The 26,531-nt window shown below is 43.9% G+C and overlaps 1 protein-coding gene across 10 annotated transcripts in view; it reads right to left on the bottom strand.

The window, feature by feature from the left end:
* Positions 1-26,531, bottom strand: part of HDAC4 (histone deacetylase 4) — a 279,148-nt gene that overhangs the window by 87,251 nt on the left and 165,366 nt on the right. For 7 of the 10 annotated variants that reach the window (XR_012777014.1, XM_075511397.1, XM_075511403.1 and 4 more), the window contains exons 7-11: positions 24,569-24,690; positions 11,310-11,450; positions 8,264-8,376; positions 3,333-3,449; positions 3,047-3,245 (exon numbers count right to left, since the gene is read on the bottom strand). Coding sequence is in view for 9 of the 10 variants with exons in the window: in XM_075511397.1 (XP_075367512.1) it covers positions 3,047-3,245; positions 3,333-3,449; positions 8,264-8,376; positions 11,310-11,450; positions 24,569-24,690 (692 nt within the window). In the remaining variant the exon portion in view is untranslated. The remainder of the gene's footprint in view (positions 1-3,046; positions 3,246-3,332; positions 3,450-8,263; positions 8,377-11,309; positions 11,451-24,568; positions 24,691-26,531) is intronic. The other 3 variants (XM_075511401.1, XM_075511402.1, XM_075511404.1) reach the window with 1 other exon arrangement.

Raw genomic sequence — 26,531 nt, 5'->3', positions numbered from 1 at the left:
AGGTTCATTTCTAGGAAAGTACCAACCCAAGCTGCCACCCCGCAGCATCCAGCACGTACACCTTACAGGGGGCTCACTGGATATGCTGAAGGATGATGGATGCTGATGAAGCTGCTTCCCACTCCAGACCACACAGGGAAGCACGTCTGCCCTTGGCTGTGCTATACCCTGCCCCGCAGAAATGACTAGGGATGAAAAGTTCCACGTGATAAACCCCTGACCAGGTTCGCATTGGAAAAAGGCACTCCCTTGAAGCATTTCAGGAATAAGGGAGTCATCGGGCTTCATTATTTCTGTAAAAAGAAGGTAAGTTAGAGGCCAAGATGACAAATAGCTAGAATTGTTTCCACCGCTGTCCTGTGTATACATGCTAGTAGCTTAATGAAAACATAAGGTTATTTTGGGATAACTTGTGTTACTCACATGCCCTTGGCAATTTGGCTGTCTCTGATGACTACCATGTGAAAAACCTATCGGAGCTCCAGTAAGGGCAGGTCTTTAGGAAGTGTCTTGCCTTTTTAGCTGTTCTTGGGGTAAGCTAGTTCTTGCTCTGCTCTCTGAAAACATACCTTCACATACTTCTTAGAAAGCTGGGACATGAAGACACACCCAACACAAAGCCCCACCCGAGGGTGGAGGAGCTGAGGATAAGCCTTTACTTCTGCTTGTTACACCTTGGGATAGAAAGGCATCACTGGTGTGAAGTGCTGTCTCCCTAATGCGGATAAGGCTGCACACACTTTTAGGAAAACAGTACTCTCTCGCTTTACCTTGTTGTATAAAACAAACTAAAGACTGCACAAGCGGTCAGTAACATTCAGAAATACTGCCCAATTCAAGGGTCAGAGAAGTTGTATCTTCTCTTTCTTCAGTCTTCGGCTGAGAAAAGAGAGAAGCTGCCCAGAGGTCTGCAGCCAGCTGAATACAGTGGATAAGAAACACCTTGACATTTCTGTCCCAGGACATTCCCTCCTCTTCCCACTGATTCACAGAACTGCCCTACGTGGAAGAGACTGACTCATTTAAAAGCCTCTCTTCTTGGGGAAAGAGTTACCGAGTTTCTCCCACCCTTTGCTTTTCTGAAAAGAATCATGTAAAAGGGTATCTTATTTTATAAATGTGTCTCTCTATAAACGTGTGTATACACACACACGTGTCTGTGTGTGTACGAATATACGAGTAATTTGGAAAGACGTGGCCCATTTCCCTCATAGCACAGTTCCTCTTACTGAAAGGTCAAATTAGACAGCAGAGGAAGGGATCCTATACAGTTTGCATAGGACAGCTTGGAAGACTACCTTCCTCCAAGTGAACGACCAAGGTCCCCCTGTGAAAGCTTTCCAGGGCGACACCTTGTTCCTACTTCAAACAGACACATCAATGTGAAGGATATTATCCAGAGTGATCTGTCACAAGAGGAACGGCAGACCTAAGGAATTCTGCTCTAGTTTCCCCAAACCCCCGCGTCTACCTTCCAGCACAGGAAGAGCATGCCATCGTGCTGGATCATTTTCCAGCCGTTAGGAGACTATCTCCAGAGCTGAAGGCTATCAGCAGAATACTAATAAACTCCACTTTGCTTCCAAGGAATTTCGAAGTACTAACTGTAGTTTGGCAGCCAGTCCACTTAGGGCTTTTGAGACTATGTCTTAGTTTGCTCTCTTTCAGTTGCTGCATCTGGAACGCGTGTTTCTTCTTGTTGCTCTGTTGTATAGTGCATATTTTTCCTAAGTGTTGGTTTACAACATGTTGTACTTACTCTGAAAAACCACACGTAGCAGGTGGACTAGAAGGAATACACTTGGAAGCAAACACAGTACACTGTAAACTGAGGGAAGCTGTCAGAGACGTCAAATAGGAAACAGAACAGCACTTCTTCCTATGTGCCCTTGACAGCAAATGCCAGCACAAACAGAGAAGAAAGTTTTGGTGATGGAACAAGAGGGGAAATCTTCCCCAATGGCTCTTTATCAACAGACCTTGGGCAAAGGGCAACTGGTGAAGAGCCACGTCACGACTCTGGGTAACCCCGTCATGCCACAGCAACCGTGGCAGAAGGAGGCAACAGAAAATTACGTAAAGGTTCAAGGAATCTGCAGACACCGCTCTCACGGCTCCAAGAGTGCTGGCTAAATACGGCACTTCTGTGCTTCAGCCTCCCCATACGTACGTGCTTATACGCTTATCACAACCCCACGTATACTCCTGGGATGTGAATGTAAAAGCAGACACAAGCCAAACCAGAGCCGTGCTGTAATGCTTCGGGGAACGACATCTCTCAAGAGTTTCCATTAGAAATGGAATGAAAGAAATAAAAATCAACACGTCTATAACTTACGCAGAACATCCTTTGTCCCAGCATTACACACTGTAAAACAGAAATGCATCCTACTGGGGATTATTGCTTTGAATCAACCCTATTTATAGCAATGTGCCTTCCCACAGGTACTTAATTCTGAAAATATGACACAGGGAGTGATTCAAAGCAATTAGCATACTGAAAATGTAACATATACAAACAAATACAATCTGTTTGAATGCAGTTGATTTTGCCATGTTTTTGCCATTTATAATAATGATGAAAAGCAAGTATTTTAATCTGAGATTTTGTAAATGCATGCCTTTCATATACAGAATAGAAACCATCCGTGATAAACAGGAAGGGTAATCATAAGACACAATGTTTTTGTCTCAACTTTAATCTAAAGTGGTTAGAACTCTAACTATACAGATTTAAATTGTGACCTACAAACTTATGCTTTACTTATGGAAGTAAATACTATTTATTTTCACTTCGCCAAAATGACAAGGCAGCTTCCCCCTACCTCTGGATGAGGTGGGCAACCTCTAATTTTGCAAACGCCACCACTACCCAACGTATCAACAAACACATCCCAAAGGTTTTATGTTATACCTACAGAATGTACAGATGATGCGGAATCTCTTTTGTACAAGAGAACAGACTTTACAAAAAAACCAACGGATGTCACTTGCTCTCTTTCCCCAGCTGGGACTGAGTTTTGCACATTACCTACGGAGCGCTCACCTGTGACTAAGGGAGTTTGTGCAGTTGGCTGTTCCAGTAAGACCATGTGTTGCAGAAGGGGGTTATGTGCAGTTCCCCCATCTCTTTCCAACGTTGTAGTGCTCAAGTAGGGAGTGAGGTGAGTGCCAGGAAATAAAGAGATCCGCTGCTGTAAGGTTGGGATAGTAAGTCTCTCCGCATCCTGCTGTGCTGATCCTCCCTGCAAACGCACAATTGACGGCACAGCGGGTTAAGGGATAAATCGGTGCAAGCAACACTTCAAAGGCCGCATCCCCCCACCACTTACGCTGGAAGGGCCAGTTGCAGGCAGTCCTAGCGTGATGTTGGGCAAGGAAGGAGACGTGTAGAGTGGAAGCTGTGTTACCGAGCCTTCGCGATTCACAAGTCTGTGCGCCAGGCTGGTCTGGAAACAAAATCAAGAACATCGTCCTGGTGAGAGAGGATCCACAGATCGGATCAAGGACACAGTACACTTGCTGTGAGGACACATCAGAAACGCACAGAGCTGACACTGGAAACACTGAACGGGGGAGCTAAGCTGTGCTTCAGATCCAGCCTAAATAAGGCACAGACTAGGTGCCCGCCCTGCACGCCGCTGCCGTGGCCACGCCGGGGTGACAAGACCAGGATAACCAACACAGGGATGATCTTGCTCTGCAACTGCCACCAACATCTCTGCCCTACAGAGAAACCTTTTACAGTTTATTTGATCTTTCTTAGAGACTAAAGATCAACCCTGCATCCTCACTGGTAACTCTGCTTCTGCTCAGTCTTCATGCAGCGCTGCTGCAAAAAGCTTTTGCAAAGAAGATTTAACAGCTTGCTTGTCCTTCTCAAGTATTTGCCCTCTTAAAGCTAAAACAGATTACTTAAAAAAAAAAAAAAAGGCATTACAATGGCTGTTGTTCTCTTTAGCAAATCACAGACAATTTATGCTATTTACTAGTGTGCTTTAGCTTAAATCAGACTTCAAAATTTCATCAAAAAGCTTTAAGGTTGCATTTATGTAGCTATTTCCTGTTTTTCAGGGTGAAATGCGAGATTTACTCAATTATCTTATGGCCATTTAAAGCAGGAACACTTAAGTAAAAATACCTTTAATTTCAGAACAAGACTGATTTGAAATACGTGCTAGAAAACCCACTATACAAATTACATTGTTTTAAACTGCCTGATTTTCCTGTTAGGAAACAAGTGTTCTGATCACCCTGAATTCTCTGCAGGCGATTTTCCAACTTAAACAAAATGGAGTTTAGATGTCAAAAAGACTTTCTGTAGAATTTCTACTGTTTAACTCAGGTGCTATTGGGAAAAAAGGGATTATGATTAACTTAATATGACACTATGGAACAATCTATACCGATGTAACAGAGATCTGAAGCATGGCTTTATGCGTTTTAGACCTAAATTCATAGTCCTGTAAGTCAATGAGACTTTGCAGGTTGTTTCCTTGGTTGCAGGGCTGGGACAGCTCTGGATAATAAAAACCTATTTTTCTCCCTCGAAGACTCTAAGGTGAAACTTAAAAAAAAAAACCTGCAGCAACCTATTAGGGAGGAAAAAAAGCGCCTAAGAACTAATAATGAAAACCAAACATTTTCTAGAAAACAACCTTCAAAGGCAATCCTGCCTTCTTGATGAACCACAATTTAAGCGGAGCAGCTGACAGCGTTAGCAGGACACCCCACCTCTGCACCCGAGCTTGGTGCTGCCCGTGCAAGGACAGGAGGAGCAAAGCCTTCCCACGACCGCGGCGGGCACCGTTATCAGACGCTGCGCTGTCTTTTCAAACGGGCTCTTCGCTGTGCCGCTAACTCGCCAGTCATTCTTCCAGTGTCCAACTTTGTCTAAACTCCTGACGTTCAGCAACGTCACCTAGTTTTCATACGACCTTGTGCAAAATTTCATCTGCAAAGTGAATTTTTTCTTATTTCCTTTTGCCGCCTTGTGCTTTTCATTAATGTCATTCAAGCTTATTGAAAATATATTACAGATCAGTTCTCCCGCAAAAAGAGTAAATCTGTTTTTAAGATCTCGGTTCACAGTTTGCTGCCCCAAAGGAGGAAATTTGCAGGGAGCATTTTGCTGTTGAGCGGTACCTGGTAAGGGCGTGCGATTGCGCATACCCACACACTTCTTCCTCCAAGTAATTCTGAGCACTACTGGCAATTTTGCTTTAATTTAAATTACATAATGTTAGCGTGCCACATCGAGAATAAGATGGTTATTGTCAGCAGAGTAATGAAATATTTTACTGATATAATAAACGAAACAAAACTACATCCATTTTCTCTTTGAACAATCGATACCCTGTAGTTGTGCCTCATATTGTCTCCTGGGGATTTGTTTTAAAAACAGCGAAGAGAAAAACGCAGCAGCTTGACGCTATCAGCATATGATATTTAGCAGCATTATCATCACTTTAAATATACAGATCCCATCTATGGGTTGTACACAAACATTTTTTGAATTGCACAGAAGAGAACAATTTCAGCGTGTACAATTTTCATCCGCAGTCAAGTACTTTTTATAGTCTTGTATCAACTGCAATGGCAATGAATATCATGTACCTTTCGGAGATGGAAAAACCTTTAGATTTAAAAACAGTGTTTAAAAATAGATATTGTCTATTTTAAAAGGAGGCAGAGAGCTGTAGTCTTTCCATATTGAAGGCAAGCATTGAAACTTAAAAAATAAACCCAGATATCATCTTCCAACGTATCTGAAATGGTTCTAGAGGTGACCTAGCAAACTAAGAATCAGAGAGACATTTCTCATTTAAAAGAAAACACAAAGGTAAGCATGAAACACTTAAAGTTGGCAACATTATTTTTTCAGAAACATTTAAATATTTCTAAATATTGAAAAGTGAGAACATGAGAAAGCCTGGTCAACTAGTATTAAAGAAATCTCCAACACTTGGGCTGCCAGGTAATACTACTTCTACTGAAGAAGACTCTAAAGAAACCAAAACCCTACCTTGCCCAGTTATTTTTTCCCAAAATGAACCTATACAGGCAACTGGATCAGCTAGTATCAAACCACATGAAACGCTGGAAGAAAGTGCAGAGTTATTTTTCCCCAAAAACAAATGCAAAGGACTAGGACATTTAGCTAAGCCATTCAAGTACGCCCGAAATGCTGGGAGGAGAACAGTTTGTGCAACAGGTTATCGATGTTCTGTTTGCCATCACACAGTGATTTATGTTTCATTCTGTTCTGTGATGGCAGTGATCCAGTACACTTAACACAGTCCTGGGCAGTTTTGAAATTGGAACTGCACAATCATTTTTATGTTATATTTTTCCTATTTTCCAAAAATTATAAAAAGGTGAAAAAACCTCTAGACGTTATTTTCAGGGAAATGAAAACCAGATTTTCTTCCTCCTTTTCGCATAGGTTGTTTGGAGACGGTGCATCAAATGCTGCTCTGGTTAAAATTCTAGATGAACACGCTTCTTTCCTCGCATGCAGCGGCATCCCTGTGAATTACCCACTGCGGTGCAGTTGCAAAAGAGGCAATGACAGCTCCCAGGGAAAGGCTTTGGCAGTACAGGGATTTTTTTTCCCAGTCGTCTGTGCCTCAGCCTAACTTACAAAATTGCTGCATTACAAGCAGTTGATGAAAAGAGTTTTTCTTATAGTCTGTGTCCATTTTATTAGGTATTGGTGGTTTAGTCACAGACGATCACCTCAAATTATTTACTTGAAAAATAAAATGGTTAAGTAGAATACTACAGCTTCACACTCACCTGCATGAGCTAACACGGACTTACGGGAAGCTGCCTGCTCTGTTTATTCACAAGAAATTGTTGAAGCCTCTAGTTTTTCCACCAGCAGTAAGTGGGGATTTGCAGTTTGCTAAGTATAGACAAGATTGACAGCTCCTGGATCAGCAAAACCGGTAACTAAGTGCTAGTCTTCCTGGGGCTAACACGAACGTACCTAAGATGTGCCCTCAGCTCAGCTGGTCTTCAGTTCTGCAAACCCAATAAATAACCCTGTATGCAAGATACCTTTTCCCAGGTCTGCTCCCAACTACCGCATGGTCGGCGTGCACCTCAAAAGCAACGTCTCTTTAGAGCAGCTTCAGCTGCCAGTGTCAAGTGAAGACTCCACGTTATACCGTCTTAATCTTTACAATAATTGTCTAATCTTGTAAGGTCTACAGTAGACTAGAGCGGATGCAGATGGGTGCTGGGTAATTTGGCAGGGGAGAGGGTGGAGTAGAAGGCATATTCCCCATATGAAATGCTGTTACGCTACATTAGAAATAAAAATAAAGTGAAAATCTGTACAAAACTAGAAAGCAATAAGGGCTTACATTGATACCATAAGAAGCCCTTTTCAATTCTAAATGACAATTTGGGGAGAACAAGCCCAAGCCTGGTTTTACAGTCCTGATGATAAGACAGACACTATATTCATGGGGACAACAGCTAACGGTAAGCTGGATAAAACAGAAATGCACCAGTAACATTACACAATTACACAACCACACCGGTTTTCTACAGGCAGGTGGGAGCCAGTTACCATGACCCACACCCCAATATCTGCCCTCGGAAAAAGGTGGGCTTCAGTAACCCTGAACCAGGAGCTGCTGTGTTGAATCAAACCCCAGTTTACCCAGTCCAACAACCTGCCCTTGACATCCATAGCAGATGCCTCAAGTGATGGTGAAAGCTTATGGGATTATAAACTAGCACATGGCATCAGGCACCAAGCTTTCAAATCCCTAAGTGGGGAGGAAAAGGTTAAATCCATTCCCCTTAATCCAGTTGTGGTTTGGTCACATTTAGACGAGCCTACTGCACACTACAAATTCACCCTACATATGAGTACAGATTCCCCAAATTTTAAAATACTTGCATTTGACCAGGAAATGCTCTTCATGCTTTACCTTGCTAAATCACTTTATTTTTACTCTCTCCTCACAACAAAACCACTACAAGTTACCACAAGCAGCTTGTGAGCTGGCTCAAATTGGATTTAATAAACAGATAATGCATCCTGTCAGCCCAGATTGAGAAGTAATTCCCAAAGTCCGCTCCAAGTCACGATCTGGGTTTTTTGTTTTGTTTGGTTTTTTGGTTTCTTTGGTTTTGTTTTGTTTTTTAGCACGGTGCGCACTAGTTTGCACGCCTAAATTCCTAAAACTCTGCAAAAACTGATTAGAAACCCAAGCGTTAAAAATCAGAGTGAGGAAGGGCTCTGTACCTCTGCTTGAATACTCGTGACTGATCCTGCAATTCCGTTCTCGGCGCTTATGTTATTGGAGCTGTTGTTTGGAGAGCTGGGACCAGATCCAGGAGCACTGTTGCATGCAGAGTCTAAAAACACATCCAAAACCAACTTTTAGTGTTACAAACAATCTCCACGATGGTATTTAGACAGATAACAACCCTTCAAGTTTTGTTTTGGAGGAAAGCAATCCTCCTCCTCCTCCCGATTTCCCCCCCTAAATCTTCCCAGGGCTCTTAAAATACTGACAAACACTTTCAAATGGTCTGTCCAAGTACCTACTTACCATAGTTATGTCTTCTCCTCATGGGGATTCCTCTTATAGTACGTTAATAACTTTAAATATGATTGGAAGATAATAAAAGACATGGAAGGCTTGAAGAGGTCAAACTGGAGGATGTCAGATTGTCCTGCTTCATTTTTCTAGAAGTGCTTCTCTCACCCTCTTTAGCCTATAACCCTAACGACACCCTCTCACGACGTATTGCATCAGACTTCACGCTGGAACAACCAGGGAACCGTCTCAGCGTTGACATTTTCCCATGCAGGCCTCCGGTGCATCCGGATTTACTGGAAATACACTGCCAGCACCGAGCCCTCACACTGATCGGGCGTGAGAGCTGAACTCTGCTTTTATAAAGAAGCACCAAGATTTTCTGGTGCAGGCGAGCGGGCACGTGTGATGTCCCCGTCCCCATCACGTGGGAAGCGCCCACACCGCGCTGGGTCCTCGGAGAAACACGACCTCCCTTGTGCTGCCCTTCACACAACACAACAGCTCCCATGGCACTGATCTCCCAAAATATTTTGCCAGGATGGCAAATTAGAGAGATTTAAAAGCTGCCTGAGTGACGTGGGACTGGACGGACAACTGGCCATGGTCATGGCTGAGTGCATTTTACAAAACTCAGGCAAAACTCTACAGGGTCCAAACCAGTAAATCTGTTTCAAATCACTGCCTTTTTTTTTTTTTTTTTGTAAGTCTTCTCCACTCAGGGAGTAAAACACTTTCTCATTGGAAATACCCAAGGCAGAGTTAATCCTTTAAAATAATTCTGTTATCACCTGAACACTCAGAAAATCCTCTCAGCTTTGTATATTTTATCAAGACGTTCCCCATGAACTCACTAACCAGAACCAGAGAGGAGACCAGCCTGAAATCAAAGCCTCCCCATTAATGATGCAGAAATAACAACAAACAAAAACAGCACGCAAAATTGCAACTGCCAGAAAACTTCCCTCACAAGGACTCTCACCTGGTGTATGGCACAGCTTCCAGTGTTTCTCCTTTTATTTTGGAAGGTAAATAACATTAAAACTTTTTTTCTGAACTTTCCTCCTCCCCAAGCACAGGATTTGCCCAATGCCAGAAGAATTTCCCAGCAGCTGCAATGGTTCAGGCTGCAGCAGTCTCATAATTGCTCTAGGGTGCCCCAGTAGAAATAAAAGCCAATTGTTACAATTTGGGGGATTTTTTTAAAGCTATTTCTTTTGTGGCATTATTCTGTACATAGTATTTTGCTATTTTGATCCTTGCAAGTACTGCCAGCAAAGTAACAAAGAGGGTTTTTTTTAAAAAAGAAGCCTTGTTGCTTTTTGTTGACTGTGCATTTGGGGAAGCACCTCACTATCGAGAATACTCAGCACTGAGTAACACCCAACTGAGCACCTAAAATTTAACTTCTCCATGGAAAGCAACTTCAGAGAGCCTAGGTCTTTTGAAAAAATATTCTGATTGCATGGAAAATACATGCTTTTTCTGGGACCAGGTCATTAACTACAACATATGAGATCTTGTGTATACTACCTAGACATAGAAAAAGTACCTGCCACGATCAGACTGTGACTCTGTGAAGATGTATTCTTCAAGAATTAAACGTAACTTCTATTCCCTGAAGCGGGACTTCTTTTGAAAGTTATTTTCCATTCCAAAGTCCCCTCTTACTGTAACAACTCAACTACTTTTCTAGCCAGGCTCGAGGTTGGCTTCTTGAACCAGGTCCATGCTCAGTGAGAAGCTGGAGCTTCCACTACCATTTCTGAAGGCATTACTGGGACCAAACGGTCAGCCATTAGGGCTTGATTTATCCTAAAAGCCACGTGACATATAGCAACATATGAGGAGTGAAGTAAATTCCATTTTCAGATCTGATACAAATTATGCTTAGCTGTCGAAATCATCTCTTCCCTCTGCAAGCAGAGGCTGTGACAGAGTGGTGCATAGCTGCCCCAGGGTCTCCCCAAACCACCCAGCTCTCTAAAGAGAGCTCACTTTGAGTTTGTTTGAACGATGATAGTGTGCCTCAAAGTGAGACAAAAGTCTGGAAAAGCTGTCACATAGTGGTACTTACACAGAGGCATCCCTAGATGGTGCTAAGAATTAACTTTATGGTAATCTATATAATCTACTTTACTCTGATCCCTCCTTACAAACTTTACTCCCAGAAGAATATTATTTTTCAAGAAGAAACTGTCAAATAAGTAGTCCGAAATATCAGCTATATATATAAAAAAATGCCTTACATGTTTTAAAACTTTGGCGTAATTACTTAACAAGGAATCATGGCAGTCTGCCCAAAGCCTAAAACAAACAGGGGTTGTAAAACACTTACTGCTGGAGGATGACAGCCCTGAATTATGGCCTCCCCATGGATACTAACAGGATCACCTTTGAGAAATTTTATTTCTCAACAACCTGTTGCTGAAGACCATAGAAATGCTTGGGAAAAAAAATAGCACTCTGGTGGCATATCTACATCTCTCTACGCATGTCTTAAAACAAACGACAAGAAAAGCTCACTGAGTTGGTAACGTCGTCTCAACAGACGGGTACCCAACGGACCAACGCTGCTGACGCGCACCTGCAGCACCCACTGCTGAACTCTGCCCACTTCGTCCAGGTTTCGCCAACGCCGAGAGGCACACAAGAGATCCAGACTGCCCAATTAACTAGATGCAGGAATTAATTTTGGAAAGGAACATCTCATTTAGTATGTGGCACCGGTGCAGATCTGTTGCTTACCCGACGTACCTGTGACATCCAGCGGGCGCTTCTTAAGAGCAGTAACCACCGGACCATCTTTTCTGCGCAAGAGGGGGCTGCTCCGCCTTTCAGCAACTTTTTGCTTTAGTCTGGATCGTAGCTTCAGATTGGGTTCAGACGCTGAATAGAAAAAGGAAAAGCAAATAGTGTTTTGGTGAATACTATTTCAGCAGTTTTTTACTCAATGCAAAGGCTGGGTTGCAGTTCAGCATTTGCAGAAGCCTAAATGAAATTAGTCATTTCATAGCATATATTTGGAACAAAGACTTCTTAATATAATGAACAGGTCCCAGCCTATGTTATATCTGAATTCACTGGCAATGAAAGTCAATAGCATTTTAATTAAAAAATAACCACCATCCTGCAACGTCTTCTCTCACGTGAAGACACAGACACACAATCTGCTGTGAACTCCTTTGGACTAGCGCAGGAAGCACCATTCACATCCCCTGGTTTCCCACCTCTGCCCAACTTGGTTCCAAACCAGTGGTAAACCTAACTCATGGGATCTAAAGAATCAATACAGGAATTGGTGAGACAACTGAGGTGTTGCTGTTTGGTCATCACTAACTGCGACGTTGCTGTTTGGTCAGCATGGAGCATCACCGTGGGGCTGAGACGCTATCTGCGACGTGTTGCTGAAAATGGGCAGCTCCACACCCTCGGAGTCATCCCACCCCAGGGTGAGCTGGCTTAGGGAGGTACGCCAGGGGAGGGGGAAAGAAAACACGAAAATCAAACCCCACAACCCAAACAGGTGAATGTTTTCCTGCTGTTTCACCCCTCTGAATGAAGCAACTCACCTTGGAGTCAGATGAGCCTGTGTCAACCGGAGCCAGTGTCAACTCAAGAAAAAGAGCATGAGAGTGTGGCCAAGACCAAAGCCAACGCCAGGGAGGGGAAGGTTCGTTTATTTGGGGAACAACTTGCTTACATCATCACAGCCACACAGTTTTAGATATGGTTATCTAAAAACACATCAAATACTTTGAAAATTCAGGGCTGCCAACGGTAGGTGCACATGTATTTCCTGAGACCACAGTCTGACTTGCTTTGTGGACATCATACCTTTGAGAGAGTCTCTTAAAAACTTCTGCTGTACCCAAATCCTGAGATTTAATTTCTCCAAAAGTCAGAGCAGAGCTCCTAGGAACCCCTAATGCCTCTGGGTTAATGACAGCTGGCAACACCAAACACGCTTGCACGGCACAGCTTGTCAAGTTTTTATAAAGGTAATGAAGCCTTAAGTCAAGATTCCTCCTGCAAGATGATTTTCTCTGTAAACTTTCTGATCTCTTGAGTATACATGAAATATCTGCTTTGGCGCTTGAGGGCTCCTGACAGCTACGAGATTTGTGAACTGGCCCAATCTTTTCCCTTCCTCAACCTCTTAACAACTCTGCAGCTTAATCCCTTTGAACCGGCAAATCCTGTGCTCTCACCATTAACTACCGATACACTCGGCTCCCTACACTCCAGGGCCAATAATCTACATTTCTTTAGAAGAATTAAAATAGGGTTTACAAACTGATTTGAATTAACTAAGTCTGGCTACAGATACATTTCCCTACAGTTGGCTTTGACCACTGGGTCACGTAAAAGATCAAGCCTGACAACGTTAATTGCAGGGCTCAAAAATCAGAAGGCTGATGAATTCAATACCAAATGCTTGAAGTTAAGCCATCAAAACAGTTCTTTGATGAAACTTTTGGGAGGGGGAAAAAAAAAAAAAAGAGCTTTTCATGTCTGTTTTGGACAGAAAAATGCCAGCAAGAGATAAAGGGAGCACTAAAAAAAAGTGTCAGACTTCTCAAGATGATGCTTAAATGCAGTATGAAGTGCATTAGCAAACGGGGGAATCATCTTATAGGGCATTTGCATATAAAATGGCAGGGGACTGAATGCAAATCTGTCATTTGCTCAGAGGGCAATATAAGAAGAGTGGACTAGTTAAAATACAAGCACACGCTCTAACTAGCTACTATATAAAGTTCTCTTCAAAACAGAAGTTGATTTACTATTTTAAAAGTAGTCTTTGGGTACGTGAACATTCGGTACCTCATCCCACATCCTTTAATTCACAGCTTTAATTTGTTCCAAATATTGAGTATTAGTAACTGTCTAGATGCTGCGGTCAAGACTTTAAAGAACAAATGGGAACACGTCACAGCTAGATGCCGATACATCCATTTTAGGTACATTTGCACTGCCAACCAGCAAATGAAATATAAGCCTATGCCACAGCTGTCGAAAGGATCTGTCTTCTGACAAAGAAAAACATGACAATAAAAACTGTTCTTCAGCGCAAATTTTATTCATACGTGATTTATACCCTGCATGGTGTTCATCTCAAGTACGTTTTCTGTTGGGAACAGACAAGTAATTGTGCGGCTTTCAAATACAGAGAAGGAATTGGTTAGAAACACCTTAAAAAGAGGCAGGGAAACATAAGATCTGGGGTCACAGATTACCCAACACGACCAGATACGTCCCATACATAAAGCCACAATAAAAACATCCTTCCATGTAACGGGAAGGGAAAGAACACAGAAAATTACAGCCTTAAAAGAGAAAATACCTTGAGAATAAGTTATGGTGAAAGCAGCGTATTATAATTTGTCAGACAAAACTATTTTCAGGCAAAACTATTCCGTATATTTCTCCTTCGCTTCCTCAGCTGGAAGATCCAGTCTGAAACACCAAGAAGTCTGTTTAAAGAACTGCACTTATTGAGTGGCTCTGATTTTGTTCTCTTTATCCCCCAGATATAATCCCAGATCTAACATGTCATCAAGACCTCAGAGAGCATAATCCCTACACGCATTTAATTGGGTGCTGTATAGACCAAAGTAGGTGAATTAAAACTCAGCACAGGCAGCGCACAACAGTCTCAAATTCAAAAAATTTACATATAGCATTTTTTGTAATAAAAGATGTAGCTGTCAACAGAGGCATTTCCAAAACTCAAAACAATAATTTAAGCTTATTCAGATGGTTTTAAAGCCACTATGTAATAAAAAATATTTTTAAACTGAAGAGAGCTGTCCTTCAAAAGTACGAAATACGAATTTAAGCAACACATAACTATCAATACCAGACAGCCAACACAGGTTCAATGTTCTCTTGGGAACACCAATTCCACTGAAAATCTCCCGATATTCACCCGTCAGGCAACATACCCAAACAAAGCCTTGCTCCCCATCACTGCTAACTAGCAAAAACTTAGAGAGAACTGGAGACTAAATTACAAAACTTACTGGTCTTCTACATCTTAAGGTGAAGTCTTCTAAACAAACGCCGTGAAGTTATCAACAAATCAGTTTGATTCTTGTTTAGCAAACAAATGAAGCTCATGCCCAAGTCTGAGTCAGCTTCCACAAAGCCAGTGGGATTTCTTAAGCAGTGACATACTTAATTTGGCCTATAATAAGGATTTATACAAAGAATATTTTGTTTTTCTCCAAGTGAGTAAATTAATAACGAGAACATAAGCCAAAAGCTTCCCTAGTTTACACAGGCTCAAACCCAAGTTACTCCTCTTATACGTCATTTATTGCAGCAGGACCCATGTAATCCAATTCTTCAACATTTATGTCATTCTCATTGTTTTCTTCCTAGAATTGCATCCACTAAGCTGCTGAACTAATCCGACATTAAGTCTATGTAAGTCAAAAAACACAAAGTCCTGGGCAGAGTTTGCCCTGTTCCCATTACCCATCCACATTTATGAAAAAAAGCAAGCAATGCACCATGAAAACCCTGATCCCAGTCCTTGCATATCTTAATTTTGGCAGCTGGGGACTGAGAAAGGCTGTTATTCCTGGATTATTATTTTTAAGCTCCATACTAAGCCTCACCAGCCAGGCAAAGGCCAACACAATTACCTTGTCTCTCTTCTAACATCCAGGTCACCCCATGGGGAAACATAGGCGAGGGAGAGAGACAGCTATCTGAAACTAGCCTTTTGCACAACCCAAAATTTTAACAAAGATAAATTATCTTTTGCTTAACCAGGAGAGACCACACGTTCTGCAGTTGAGCACTTGCTCCCCACTCTGCGGCTTCTTTGCTCCCTGGCTGGCTCTACCCCAGACCTTCATTACTGCTCCTCCCTGTGCACAGTGCGGTCTCTCCTCTCCAAAAATAGTGGATGATGACCTATCTAGTCAGGAAGACCTGGTAAAGCTGGACGTGGCAAAGTTCACCTATGGCCAAACAAAAATATTTCAAAATTGTTTCACCGTTATCCCTCTGAAGCCCAAGCGAGCCCATGTTCTTGGTTTTCAATACTTGTAGGCATCAGGATAGAGGGGGACAAGAAAAACAGGGTCCCATAAATGTCCCTAGGGGAGACAGGTACCACAGGGCAAAAGTGGCAGCAGAAAATCCCAAACTAGAAAGAAAAACAAGAATAAAAACAAGACAGCTTGTTCTTCTGCAGAAACAAACTATTTTTTTAAGATCTTGGTACCATGTTGGATGGCATCACCTGAAATAATGTGTCTAGGAACATAGGTACATGATTAGAAAGGGCTAGATAAAGATATTTGCTGGATTTTCCTCCTTTTTTCCTAACTCTGTGTTGGCACGAGCACTGTGGAAGAGCTCTGTGGAAGGGCTATTTATGGAAGTACTGTGTCCTTAAAATGAAACCTTATTAAAGGCCAACATTTGGCACATTTCATGCTGAAGTTTAGTAGTCGCAGCATCTCAGCAGCAGAAAGAAGGCTTTAACACCCATTAAACCGAGCACACAACCTTGACCCTTTTTACAGCTTCACCATCGTTTGCTTGCCTGACTACAAAACCACGCAAAATCACAGCGTAACGGAGCACCACGAAGGTTTCCGCTGTGCATAGCCAAAACTGGACAGGAAAAACAAAACACGTGGAAATGCCACATCTCGACTCTGTCTTTCCCTTTCCAAAGCCTAAATAGACAGCAGCTTTGCACGGTTCAAAGTATTATCTGAGAGGAAAGATAAGAGACATGTGGAAGGGGATAAGGAATAGAAAGGAGAGAATGAGGTCCTCCAAGCGAGTTTCTCCAATGAGGTGTTTAAGACAGCACTGAGCTCTGCAGAAGATAGGAGAAAGACACGCGATTTCTGTACAGCAACCGAAAAGCTGCAGTGCCTGTAGCAGAGGGAGCTACCAGCTGCCTGAACGCGAGGGCAGGGAGCAGCTACAAAACCAGGGAGACCCCAGCAAGTGACCCACGGTGGCCACAACTTTTGGGGACACTCTCCTCACATTAAAATAAGCTTCTCCCCAAAAACCCTACAGGCATTTTAAACTCAAGGACTGCACTGAATTTTACTGAAACGTAACTTGTTAGTATATAAACGTCCAAGGTGGGTCAACACATGCATGGTGGTGTCCCCTCCACCCTTTGTCAGTGTCTCATGGACCAACTAAGCACTTGTTTTAGTGCTGCAATATGCTCTGTACCTAGAAACCTTCCTGCTACGGCCGTGACGACAGAGTCCCTGCCCTGCCCTGCCAGCTCCGTGCAGTTTGCCTTTTTCCTCTCCTCCTTGCCCTGTCCCACAAGCATCTCCCCCTCTCCTTGCCTGATGCTGGGCAGCTCCTATGGGAAGCGGCGACCTGCCCTACCTCCAGCCTCCTCCTGCCCTGCACGCTCTTCCAAGGAACTGTAAGAGAGCAACATAAACCCATTAAATCAATCTCAGGCTGTCACACATGGTTGCAAACAGCTGAGGGCCAGGGGAGGGGAAACAGTGTGTTGAGAAGCCTGTAGGACACGGCTCGAGCAATGCACTGTTTCCTTAGAGCTCAGCTGTTGTGTTTCATTTTGGAGAAATCACTCCACGTTACCACTCTGGATGCTGTTCACGCAGTGTTCGTGGTCAAAGCTGTCCCACAGAGGACAGGCACACACTTGTCATGCTCTCCTAGCTCCGACTTGATTCTCCTTTCTGCTAGATGCAGTGGCCCAAACTCCAAGTGTCTCACCTCCAGCCAGAACAAACCTGGGCACATATATATATATATACACACACACACAGACATATATACAGGTGAAAGCCCACACGCTCCTGGCAGTCCCTGTGAAGCAGAGATGGAGCTCAGAGGACCAAGAAGGAGAAGGTTGAGTTCACTCAATGACTGAGGGCTAGGTCCTGAGCTTCCTGGAGCCCCTGATCCCCAAAGGTGACACTAAACCAGAAGCCTTCATTTGGTCTTCCACTGGAAGAGGTTTCTCCTTTGACGCACCATTGACAGTACTCCTCAAGAAGTGCTTTGATGGGAAGTGCTGGCTTTCTCCCCGTGGATCCCCAGCACTCACGCCAAAAGTGCACCTGCTTTATCAGAGCCCTGAGCAAGGAGAGGGGGTGCCTCCTCCTTCTGCCTCTAGGCAAACCTCAGCACCGCAGAGGAGTGCCCAGGGAACACAGGTTCATAGCTGCTGGTGCCAAAGAAGAACATAGGAGCGAAGAATTCCCTAGCGTGCATTTAGACATGACCCAGAAGAAGTGGAGGGACTGAAGCAAGCGTTTGCTGGTCCTCCAACTGCACTTTGGGTTGTTCCGCTCTCTGAAATTTCAGTGGGCTGGTCTGAAGCATCACAGTAATAAAGTAATTTTTGCCTTTAATAAGTTATTTTTGGATTAAAGAGACTGACGTCCTCCAGTTGGAGCAGGAAACTGTTTATAACAATAGGGATTTATCACGCAGGTCAGCGCCTCCTCCCAGCAGAGCACACCCGAGGCAGCGCACGGGTCCCTGGGACACAGCGAGCCGCTCGGGAAGGCCAGGCCTCCGACCACGTCAGCTGGAAGGACAACGTGGGCGGGAAAGCAAAGATGCTCTCCAACCTGAGTGACGCTCCATGCCGTACGAAGCTCAGAGATTTTCTCTAAATTATACTCCCACACTACACTGGGATTTCAGCCTACTCTATTTTCCTCTAAACAATCTTTGTCATAAAACAAACCACTTAAAACTCTCCAATAATCAGAACCAACTCGGAGAGGTATTATGCCTTTCTTGACAAATGCAGTGTTTTAATTATTGACAAATCCTTTCATTTTCCCTTTTCTTTCTTTTAAATGCAAGAAGTTCAAAACAATTTCACCTGCTTAGCTGCAAATAATACTCAAACAACTCTGTGCTTCTGCAATAGCATGAGGAAACCAACCACATAACGGGTAGCTGGATGCTTTCCTCCCCCAGGCTCCTCTCTTTCGCACGGAACAAGAATATCAGCAAACAGGAGACGGTTAGTGCCAGCCCGTGGGCTCCCCGTCATGAGCCAGCGAGCGCACACCGTGCACAAGCTCCGATTTGTGGTGCCCGGTGGGGACGTGCAGGCAGGGAAGGACCACGCTGCCCGTTTCATGGCCAGCCCCGGGTGGGCAGCGAGCGATCGGGACCCTGCAGCCTAGGTACATCTCACCATCACCCACCCAAGTGTAAGCTGGGGCTTAGAAGTCATCGTTGTTCCCAATCTGCTCATGCTTGATTCAGCCAGAAGAACAACACTGACCTTTTCTGTTTCTTTTAGGAGGTCGGTGGGCTCGAAGCTGAAGCGGTTGCTGGGACCATCAGCAGGGGCAATGTATTTGTCAGATTCCTTCTGCAGTAGGTCCCAAATAGTGGTGAAATTCAGGAAAACCACTGGCCAGGGCAGCCCTCCAAGCGGCAGACGAGCTGGACTCTGCCCACTGGCACCCCATACAGGTAAGTACGAGGAGAAGTCTCCTTTTTGTTGCATTCCTTTACTCCTTGAGGGAAGTCACTGCAGCAAACGGGTCCACAAGCCATGGTCTGATGATGCCGAGCTAAATATTTCTCCTTGGACCTTTCCTGCCAGTTCTTAACTACGTGGGCTGTGAAGGTTGAGGACAGCTTTTTTTTCTTTACCACAAGCCCTAAGACACAGCACTTGACCTATAACCAGTTCTTCTTCTGCCATAACTTGTGCAGAAGGCAAGAGACATTGCTGGGATGGGAAGTTTTTGGGTAGGATACTTGTTCTTCCTTAGTCCCCAGAGAAAAGGAGCTGAAAGAGGGGTCTGTGACACTTTCTACTTGTCATTTCTCCCCAGGTACATACCACACACACACACACACTCATTTGCTATCTAGGCAGGAAATTCAGAGACAGATACTTGCCAAAGATGTCTTTGTAAGCTCCCAGTCTGGCATTCAATTCAGTCTAGTTTTGGAAATAGTGGAAACTCACACCCTGAGATGCTATCCCACAGCTCTGCAGTGAAAACATATTTGGGACCACAGGAATCCTTCGCCTCCTTAAAATCTTCGTGCCCATCAACGTCCTTCTGATCTTCACCTCCCCAGTGCAGCCAGCTGTGATACTGGAGGGAAAGGAAAAGGCAGGACCCAGAGCCTCAGCGATGCTTCACAAAACAGTGGCCGTGGCTGCAGCAGCCGTGGGCCAAGTAGCCCCAGGAACCGAGCCAAAGACACCAAAAACCAGCCGCCCATTGCTCTTGATGGATGCAGGAGGTCTTCTTGTGCGCAACGAACCACAGCGGTTTGGCAGACACCAGTGTGTTGAGAAGCACAAACAAGAAAGGACAAAATGAAACAATAGCGCAATTTTGATAACATCAGCTTTGTCAAAAATCCCACCTCTGCTGACAGATCTGTCAGGAGAAAGGCTTAAAGACCAGCAGCCAGCCCAGGGCAGGGGAACTAAGCAGCGGAAAAGGGAAAGATCCCTCCTGCGTGGGCACGAGGAGGGTCGAAGGAGAGCGGCTGTCTGGGGAAAGGTTTGCTTTATCCAACAGCAGGAGCAAAACCACAGTGAGATCTGAGCCTGCTTCACAGCCAGCACAGGTCCTACAGACGCGGCCATTTTTACACTTACGACTCTGGAGAACATCTTTTGTGAGTACTTCAACAGAAATTAGCTGTTTTTCTCACTTTGGGGTCAGGTGTAAATATAGATACAGGGATATGTTTCCAGTTCATGCATCCCAGTGAGCTGAATGCGTGTTGGCCAGGTGGCTCCAGCAGGTGCCGAGTTTGGCAAAACTTCTCCTGATTTTAATGACAACTAATGGAAATGCTGTGGCTTTCATTAGAAATCCTGATTAGCTGTCAAGTTCCAATGAACATGAGGAATCCTTACCTTACCTCTATGCAGGAGTAAGTGGGAAAGCTAGTGCCCAACAGGACATGGTCCAGCCCTGCACAGGCTGTAAAAAAACCCAAAACCAAACAAAAACCCCTACGTAAGCAAGAGGAAAAGCATGTTAAAAAGTTAAATAATTCTCTTCAGTCTTCTATGAATCTCAAGGACGGTGGTTGTGTTGGCTTTCTAATTAAGAGCATGTTTTAATACATCCACTGCTCAAATTCCACAAAGCAGGGAACACCATGAACCACCTTGCTCCTGGGGAGAAAATGAGGACATCACATTCCTTAGAAACACAAAACTGAAGAGCAACATCAAAAATAATTTCAGCAGCTCCAAGAAAGCTGTTGACAAACAACTCTTAGGGTTATCAAAACAGGCTACAAAAGACTGCCCCGACCCGGACTCCAGAATCACTCTGAAAGGATTCTCCAGAGATTTTGTTACAGGGTCCCAGTACATCACATAATGAAGCTTCATTAAATTTGGAAGGCAACAACCTTCATCTGGGTGCAGAAAAGGTCACTTATATTCTCCCCTCTCAACAGCCGTTGACAAAACGCGTACGCTAAAGGAAACGTATATATAATAAAGGAAACTACACAAAAGGGGAAATAAAAATCCTTGTGTTAATCCAGTTATTTAACAGCAAAAGCATGAGCAGCACCAACCGAACTGTTCTTAGTTCAGTTAAAAAAAGGAAGAGCCCCAAAGTGTTCAGATAGAGGGAACCAAGAGAAATGCTTCCCCCAGCCAGGCCAAGAACAGGATTCAAGCAATTAGTAACTGCACCAGCCAGCAGCCTGACAGGAAAACAATTTCATGCAGAAACCAAACAGCCAAGAAACTGGAACATAATTTAGTAAAACAAATCAGACAGGGTAGGATTTCAGGGGACAGGATGCATTAGGAGCATGTTGCAAGCGTTGACTGTTTCCCATGCTGAACGTTTTCAAGCACTCTTAAGACATTATTCATGCACACATCTACTTCTACCAAAGCAAGCCGGGTAGCACACATCTACTTCTTCTACCAAAGACCACCCTTCACCGGGTCTCTCCCACAGCATTCACACTCGAGATTTAGGCTAGCAAGTTATCTCCAGGTGTGCACAGAGGGATAACCTGTGACCACATCACGATGCTTTAAATAAGAGAGAGTAAAGAACGGCAGTATTTTTAAAACCCAGGGCAATGACATATTTATTCTTTCTGAACAGTTTCTCAACATGCAGGACACACTGCCAACTCTGAAACGCACCCTAGAAGAAATGATCAAACTGCCTGCCCGCAGCCCCCTAAGTCACCCTACCCCTAACGATGACGTTGGTCAGACTCCAGCCCTGGTAATCAGAACGGTATTGTGATGGACTCTGTTATTTGAACTGCAAATATTTAATCAAATTTAATAAAATTGGACTACATGATATGGTGGTTTTAAATTACAAACACAAAGCCAGAGTTTTGCCTGGTGCCAAAAATCTGAAAAGCTCACCCGTAATAAAGAGCTTTATTTAGGGTGGGCTCCAGCCTTCCCTGCCTTTTGTTTACACCAGACCGTTCAGGAGCCTTTCTTCTCCAAGCAACTTAACATTCTTGGCAATGGGATTCCTGCAGGATATCGCTGTGCCAGAGACTGAAGCGTTGTCGTGTTGAAAAGGAAAATAAAAGAAAACAACAAAAAAAAATTCTCCCCTGAACCTTTGTAAGTGAACTCGGATGTATCACAGACAAGTCCCCAAAAGATTAATGCTGGTGCCCAAAAAGAACAAGCATCAGCATTCTGGAAAAACAAAATCAGCTCAACATCTTCCTGTTTTAAAAGAACAATGATTTTGGTTGCTTCCATTTTTAATAATGTGATTAGATACATTTATCATCCTTAATTCACCCTGTCTGACAGGGCTTTTATTCAGACAGAGTCTTATTGAGAGCTCCGTCTGGGAAGCAGCAAAGGGGCAAGATGTGCAGACACTTTCCTTCTCCTGCAGAAATCCCCTTCCGTAACACCGGGAGCAAGAAGGGCGGCTGATCCTCAGCCTCAATCTGACAAGTAAGGTCCCCGAAGTGAAAAGCAAGGGAGGTTCTGGAGCACGCCAAAGCCCATTTATGCTGTGGGGATGGCTAACACACCAGAAACGGATCACCTGGTTTCGCGAGGCATAGGAAAGAGCTAAAAATCTCTTGGAATCATGCTGTCCACAGGCCCTAAGCGATAGGTATGGTGCCAAGGGATGCTTCCCTGCATGGAAATGCTGCAATTTCCCAGAGAAGCCTGAAAGCCTTCAGCAGAGGAGAAGCGAAGGGCAGCAATGGCTGCTAGCAGCCCGAGCTTGCGTTTCTCCTCCCAGGTAGGCATGTATGCCAAGCACGTCTTTGTGCTTCACCGGCTTCAGAGCTGAAGGAAGTCTCCTTTGAGGGCAGTCCTCCATCAGTGCTCACCTCTCCTACGAAAGGCAAAGTCCTGACACCCAGACAGCGTCGCTTCGGCTGTCCCAGGCACTGACGACGCAGCAGCGCCTACCGCACCTAAAGGGGTGTTTGGTCTTTCATTATCTAGAAGCAGAGATTAGAGGATGCCCTACCCTTCAGCAAATCCAGTTTTCTAAGCTCTGCTTTTGGAGTCCTCCAGAAAGGACGCAGTTAAAACTACCACTACCAAAGGTACAAGGTATGCCCAGGAAAAAACCCGTATCCTGGAAAGGGCTTGCCAATTTTTGATTGACTTCTTGTGCAGCTGAAGTGTTTGGTACTTGCCACCCAACCCACCATGCCTGGTGAGGGGGAAGACAGTCTACTGCACAGCAGATGGGAATCCATCCACATATCTGTCCAGCAAGCCAGGTGCTATGGTCCAGAATGAGAAATTCCCCAAAAGGTCTTTAAATCCACAGAACTGGGAGGCAGGAGGCACAAGGCGTGTGTGTGGAGGTGTATTTTTTTCTCATCAGATGGTGAAAGGAGAAGAAACACCCCAAGTTTACAAAGGTAATGAGAATTGTGTTAAAACATTCGCTACACCTAAGAACTGCTCTACTTCTAACTATTGGGAGAAGTGCCATGAGAACATCTACATCCCTCCCAGAAGGAAATGGAGGGCCTGCCAGCTCTCGGGAACTGACTTAGGGCAGCCAATTTGAGCAAAGACAGTAGCAAACCCACAGGGAGATTTGGTTAACACACCATCACCATGCCTTATCACAAGGACGTCACGCTTTTTGAGTACCAGTGCTCATCTTTGAAGATCCGCAAAGCATACCTGAAAAACAGCTAGGCAGCACCTGCAGAAGGTATGAAGTTCAATCACACCTCTGCTTTCCTCTTAGCTCCACTCCATCTTTTCAGAACAGTTTTCTTCCTGTTCTGAAGTGATTTCCAACACACAGCACTGTCCGCACCATCCACGCGAGCAGCATTGCTCCCCAAATTGGGACGAGCTCGTGGAAGCTCAGCTATTCCCCGAAGGAAGCAGCCGAGGATCACGAGCTGGCCAGGTTAGAAGCTGAGGCTGTGTTGGCTTAGGCATGCGATATGGAGCTGAGGACCACAGCCAACCAAAACAACCTGGTTTACATAATGTATAGCTGAGAAATAACTGACCTGCTTAGCCACTGTGCAGGGAAAAACCTAACTGAGAAATAACTGTCTAGGTGTGAACCAAAACCCTTGCAGGAAGTCCCGATGCTTTGACTGGCAGAAACATTTTTATTTAAATATAAACTTGTATATAAAATGCAAATCCCAGAAGAAATGAACTTTTCTTGGTACTTTTCTCACTCAGCAAAACATACTTTGACTTCAGACACCCAGATCTCTGTATTAGCTTTGACTTTGTGAAAACATCTTGCAAACTTTGACACACAACTCCGCTGTCTCCTGCCTGCAGCTTTGCATGTCTGCACACCCAAAGCAACCCCAGCCTCCCTCTAACACTGCGCACAGTGACAGATGAAGGGGGAGCAGGATGGAGTGCTTGTTAAATAAATCACCCCATGAAATACAGCTTTTTGGTAACATACCTTTCTTAAAAAAAAAAAAAAATAATAATAATAAGAGGACCAAGTGTCACAGCAAAGACAGTAGGCAACACAGAAAATCAAGGTGAGCGCTACCTGTTTTTCTGAGTGGGAAGTCATCTTTGGAATCGTACATCCCCAGTACAGGGTGATTGTAGGTGCTGGATACGCCACTTTGGGGTGGGGAGCTCTGGTCCAGAGAGCTGTGCTGTGTCTTCCTGCACAGAAGGAAAGAGAAAGAGAAGGGAGAAGCTTTACAGCAGTGACACACAAAGGGAATGAGTGCAGCTTCACCTTGCCTGTTATCTTCGTTAGTGCAAAGGAAAAGATCTTGGTACTCGCTTTCTCCTTCTAGGCACTCATATAAGAAAAAGACACTAAAGTTTAATATACAGGGAGGTAACTAAACGTACGCTTAATTTTCAGTATAAGAATTAGCCTGTTGAGCATGGGTCAACTCATGAAGGTATTTAACTATGAGTATAATTTTAAGCACGTACTTGGGCTGGGTTTTGCTAAGTCATATTGTTGAAGCTAAGCATGGGGGGGTGTTACTCCCCTCAACCGCAGCACAACTGAACAATTTCCCTTCACTGAATAAAACCCAGATATAGTAGACAAAGTCTAAGGATGAAACAAAACCAAAGGACAAGCCCATTAGGTGCCACACGTTTAAACTGGCTAACAGCAGCCATGCTGCATAGGTGGTCTGCTGCCTTTTGCTTCGCTGCCTCCCAACCCAAGTACTTAGCAGAGATAGGGCCAAAGTACTCAACACCTTTCCAGATTAACTTCTCGAAGCTGATAATTTATAGCTTTGTTTGAGCAGGCTGCTGGAAGTAAATTACAGTCTGTTTGCTAAGGATATTAAACAACGAATGAGTTTTCTAAGCCTCCTACCAGTTTGTTGGCTGCATCTTTCCTACTTAATGACTTGTGCCCAGCTTTGCCATTTCTCAGGAGCTCTACCAACCCCGCTCAGTACGGACTTTGGGACGTCTCCAGACTGGGCATGTTCGCAGAGTAGCTACATCAACAGAATGATTGGTTTAGCAATCAGGTGACAGCCACACAGCTATCAAAAAACCCCCCCTTACATTTTAAGCTTAAATAAGCAGAATTTAAACCCTGTATTACTTCTTCAAAATACTAAAGAATATGGGACAACGGAAAGCGAGCACTTTGCCAAAAGAAGTGAAGATGTGAAATTTTACATTGCTTAATAACCAGGCATTCTTGGAGGCCTTGGTTAAAAATATTGTCCTACAAAAGGTTCTTTAAGGAACCAAAACAAGCCATTCCCCAGTTGAAAATTACACCAATTCATCTAATTCCTTGAGCAGTACGTTTTGAAAGCTCAAATCAGAAGTAGGCTGTTTGGTGAGATACGTAGCATCAATTCCACTACAAGTTATACCCTTCAAAAAAATAAGGGGCTAATGAAATATCAGGAAAATCCATCAAATTTTCTACATGATTCTGTTACAAAAAACCTCCAAAAAGTTTATTTGAACATCTACATCAAAATTTTCTATACCCACAGCTCTTACCAAGCAGTATGATTCACCGTGGTTTCCTAATCCTCCCCCCTTTATATTCCAAATTTCTCTGTACATACAGGCAGAATAAGTTTTCGGGCTCTTACAGTTATATTTTTCATTAGCGTTCGCGCACATCGTGTACTCTTTTACATTCGCACCAATAAATGCCCACATGCACGCACAGTTTAATCATCACCTGAAATCAAAACAGAACCAAACTGAAAAATATTTGAATCCCTCCCGAAAACAGAAGTCGCTTTCTCTGCCCGATCTGCTCATACCATGGGAAGGCAGCACAGAGAGATGTTTCACAAACAGGAAGCCGGGACGCTGCAAGCCCAGAGCCCTCAAACCCACCACGTCACACAATGGCATTTTCTGCTCTTGCCTATACAAGCAATAGACTTTTTCTTTCTCTCTTTTTTTTTTTAATCGTGACTTAAGCTGCACAATCATGTACATTGAGGCTATTTTCAGGGAACTTTGTTAGGGAACGCGCAGGAACTCAAAGGGCCTGT

The sequence above is a fragment of the Mycteria americana genome, chromosome 9 (assembly GCF_035582795.1).
Source record: "Mycteria americana isolate JAX WOST 10 ecotype Jacksonville Zoo and Gardens chromosome 9, USCA_MyAme_1.0, whole genome shotgun sequence".
Lineage (NCBI taxonomy): Eukaryota > Metazoa > Chordata > Aves > Ciconiiformes > Ciconiidae > Mycteria > Mycteria americana.
This window is presented reverse-complemented; position numbering and strand designations above follow the sequence as displayed.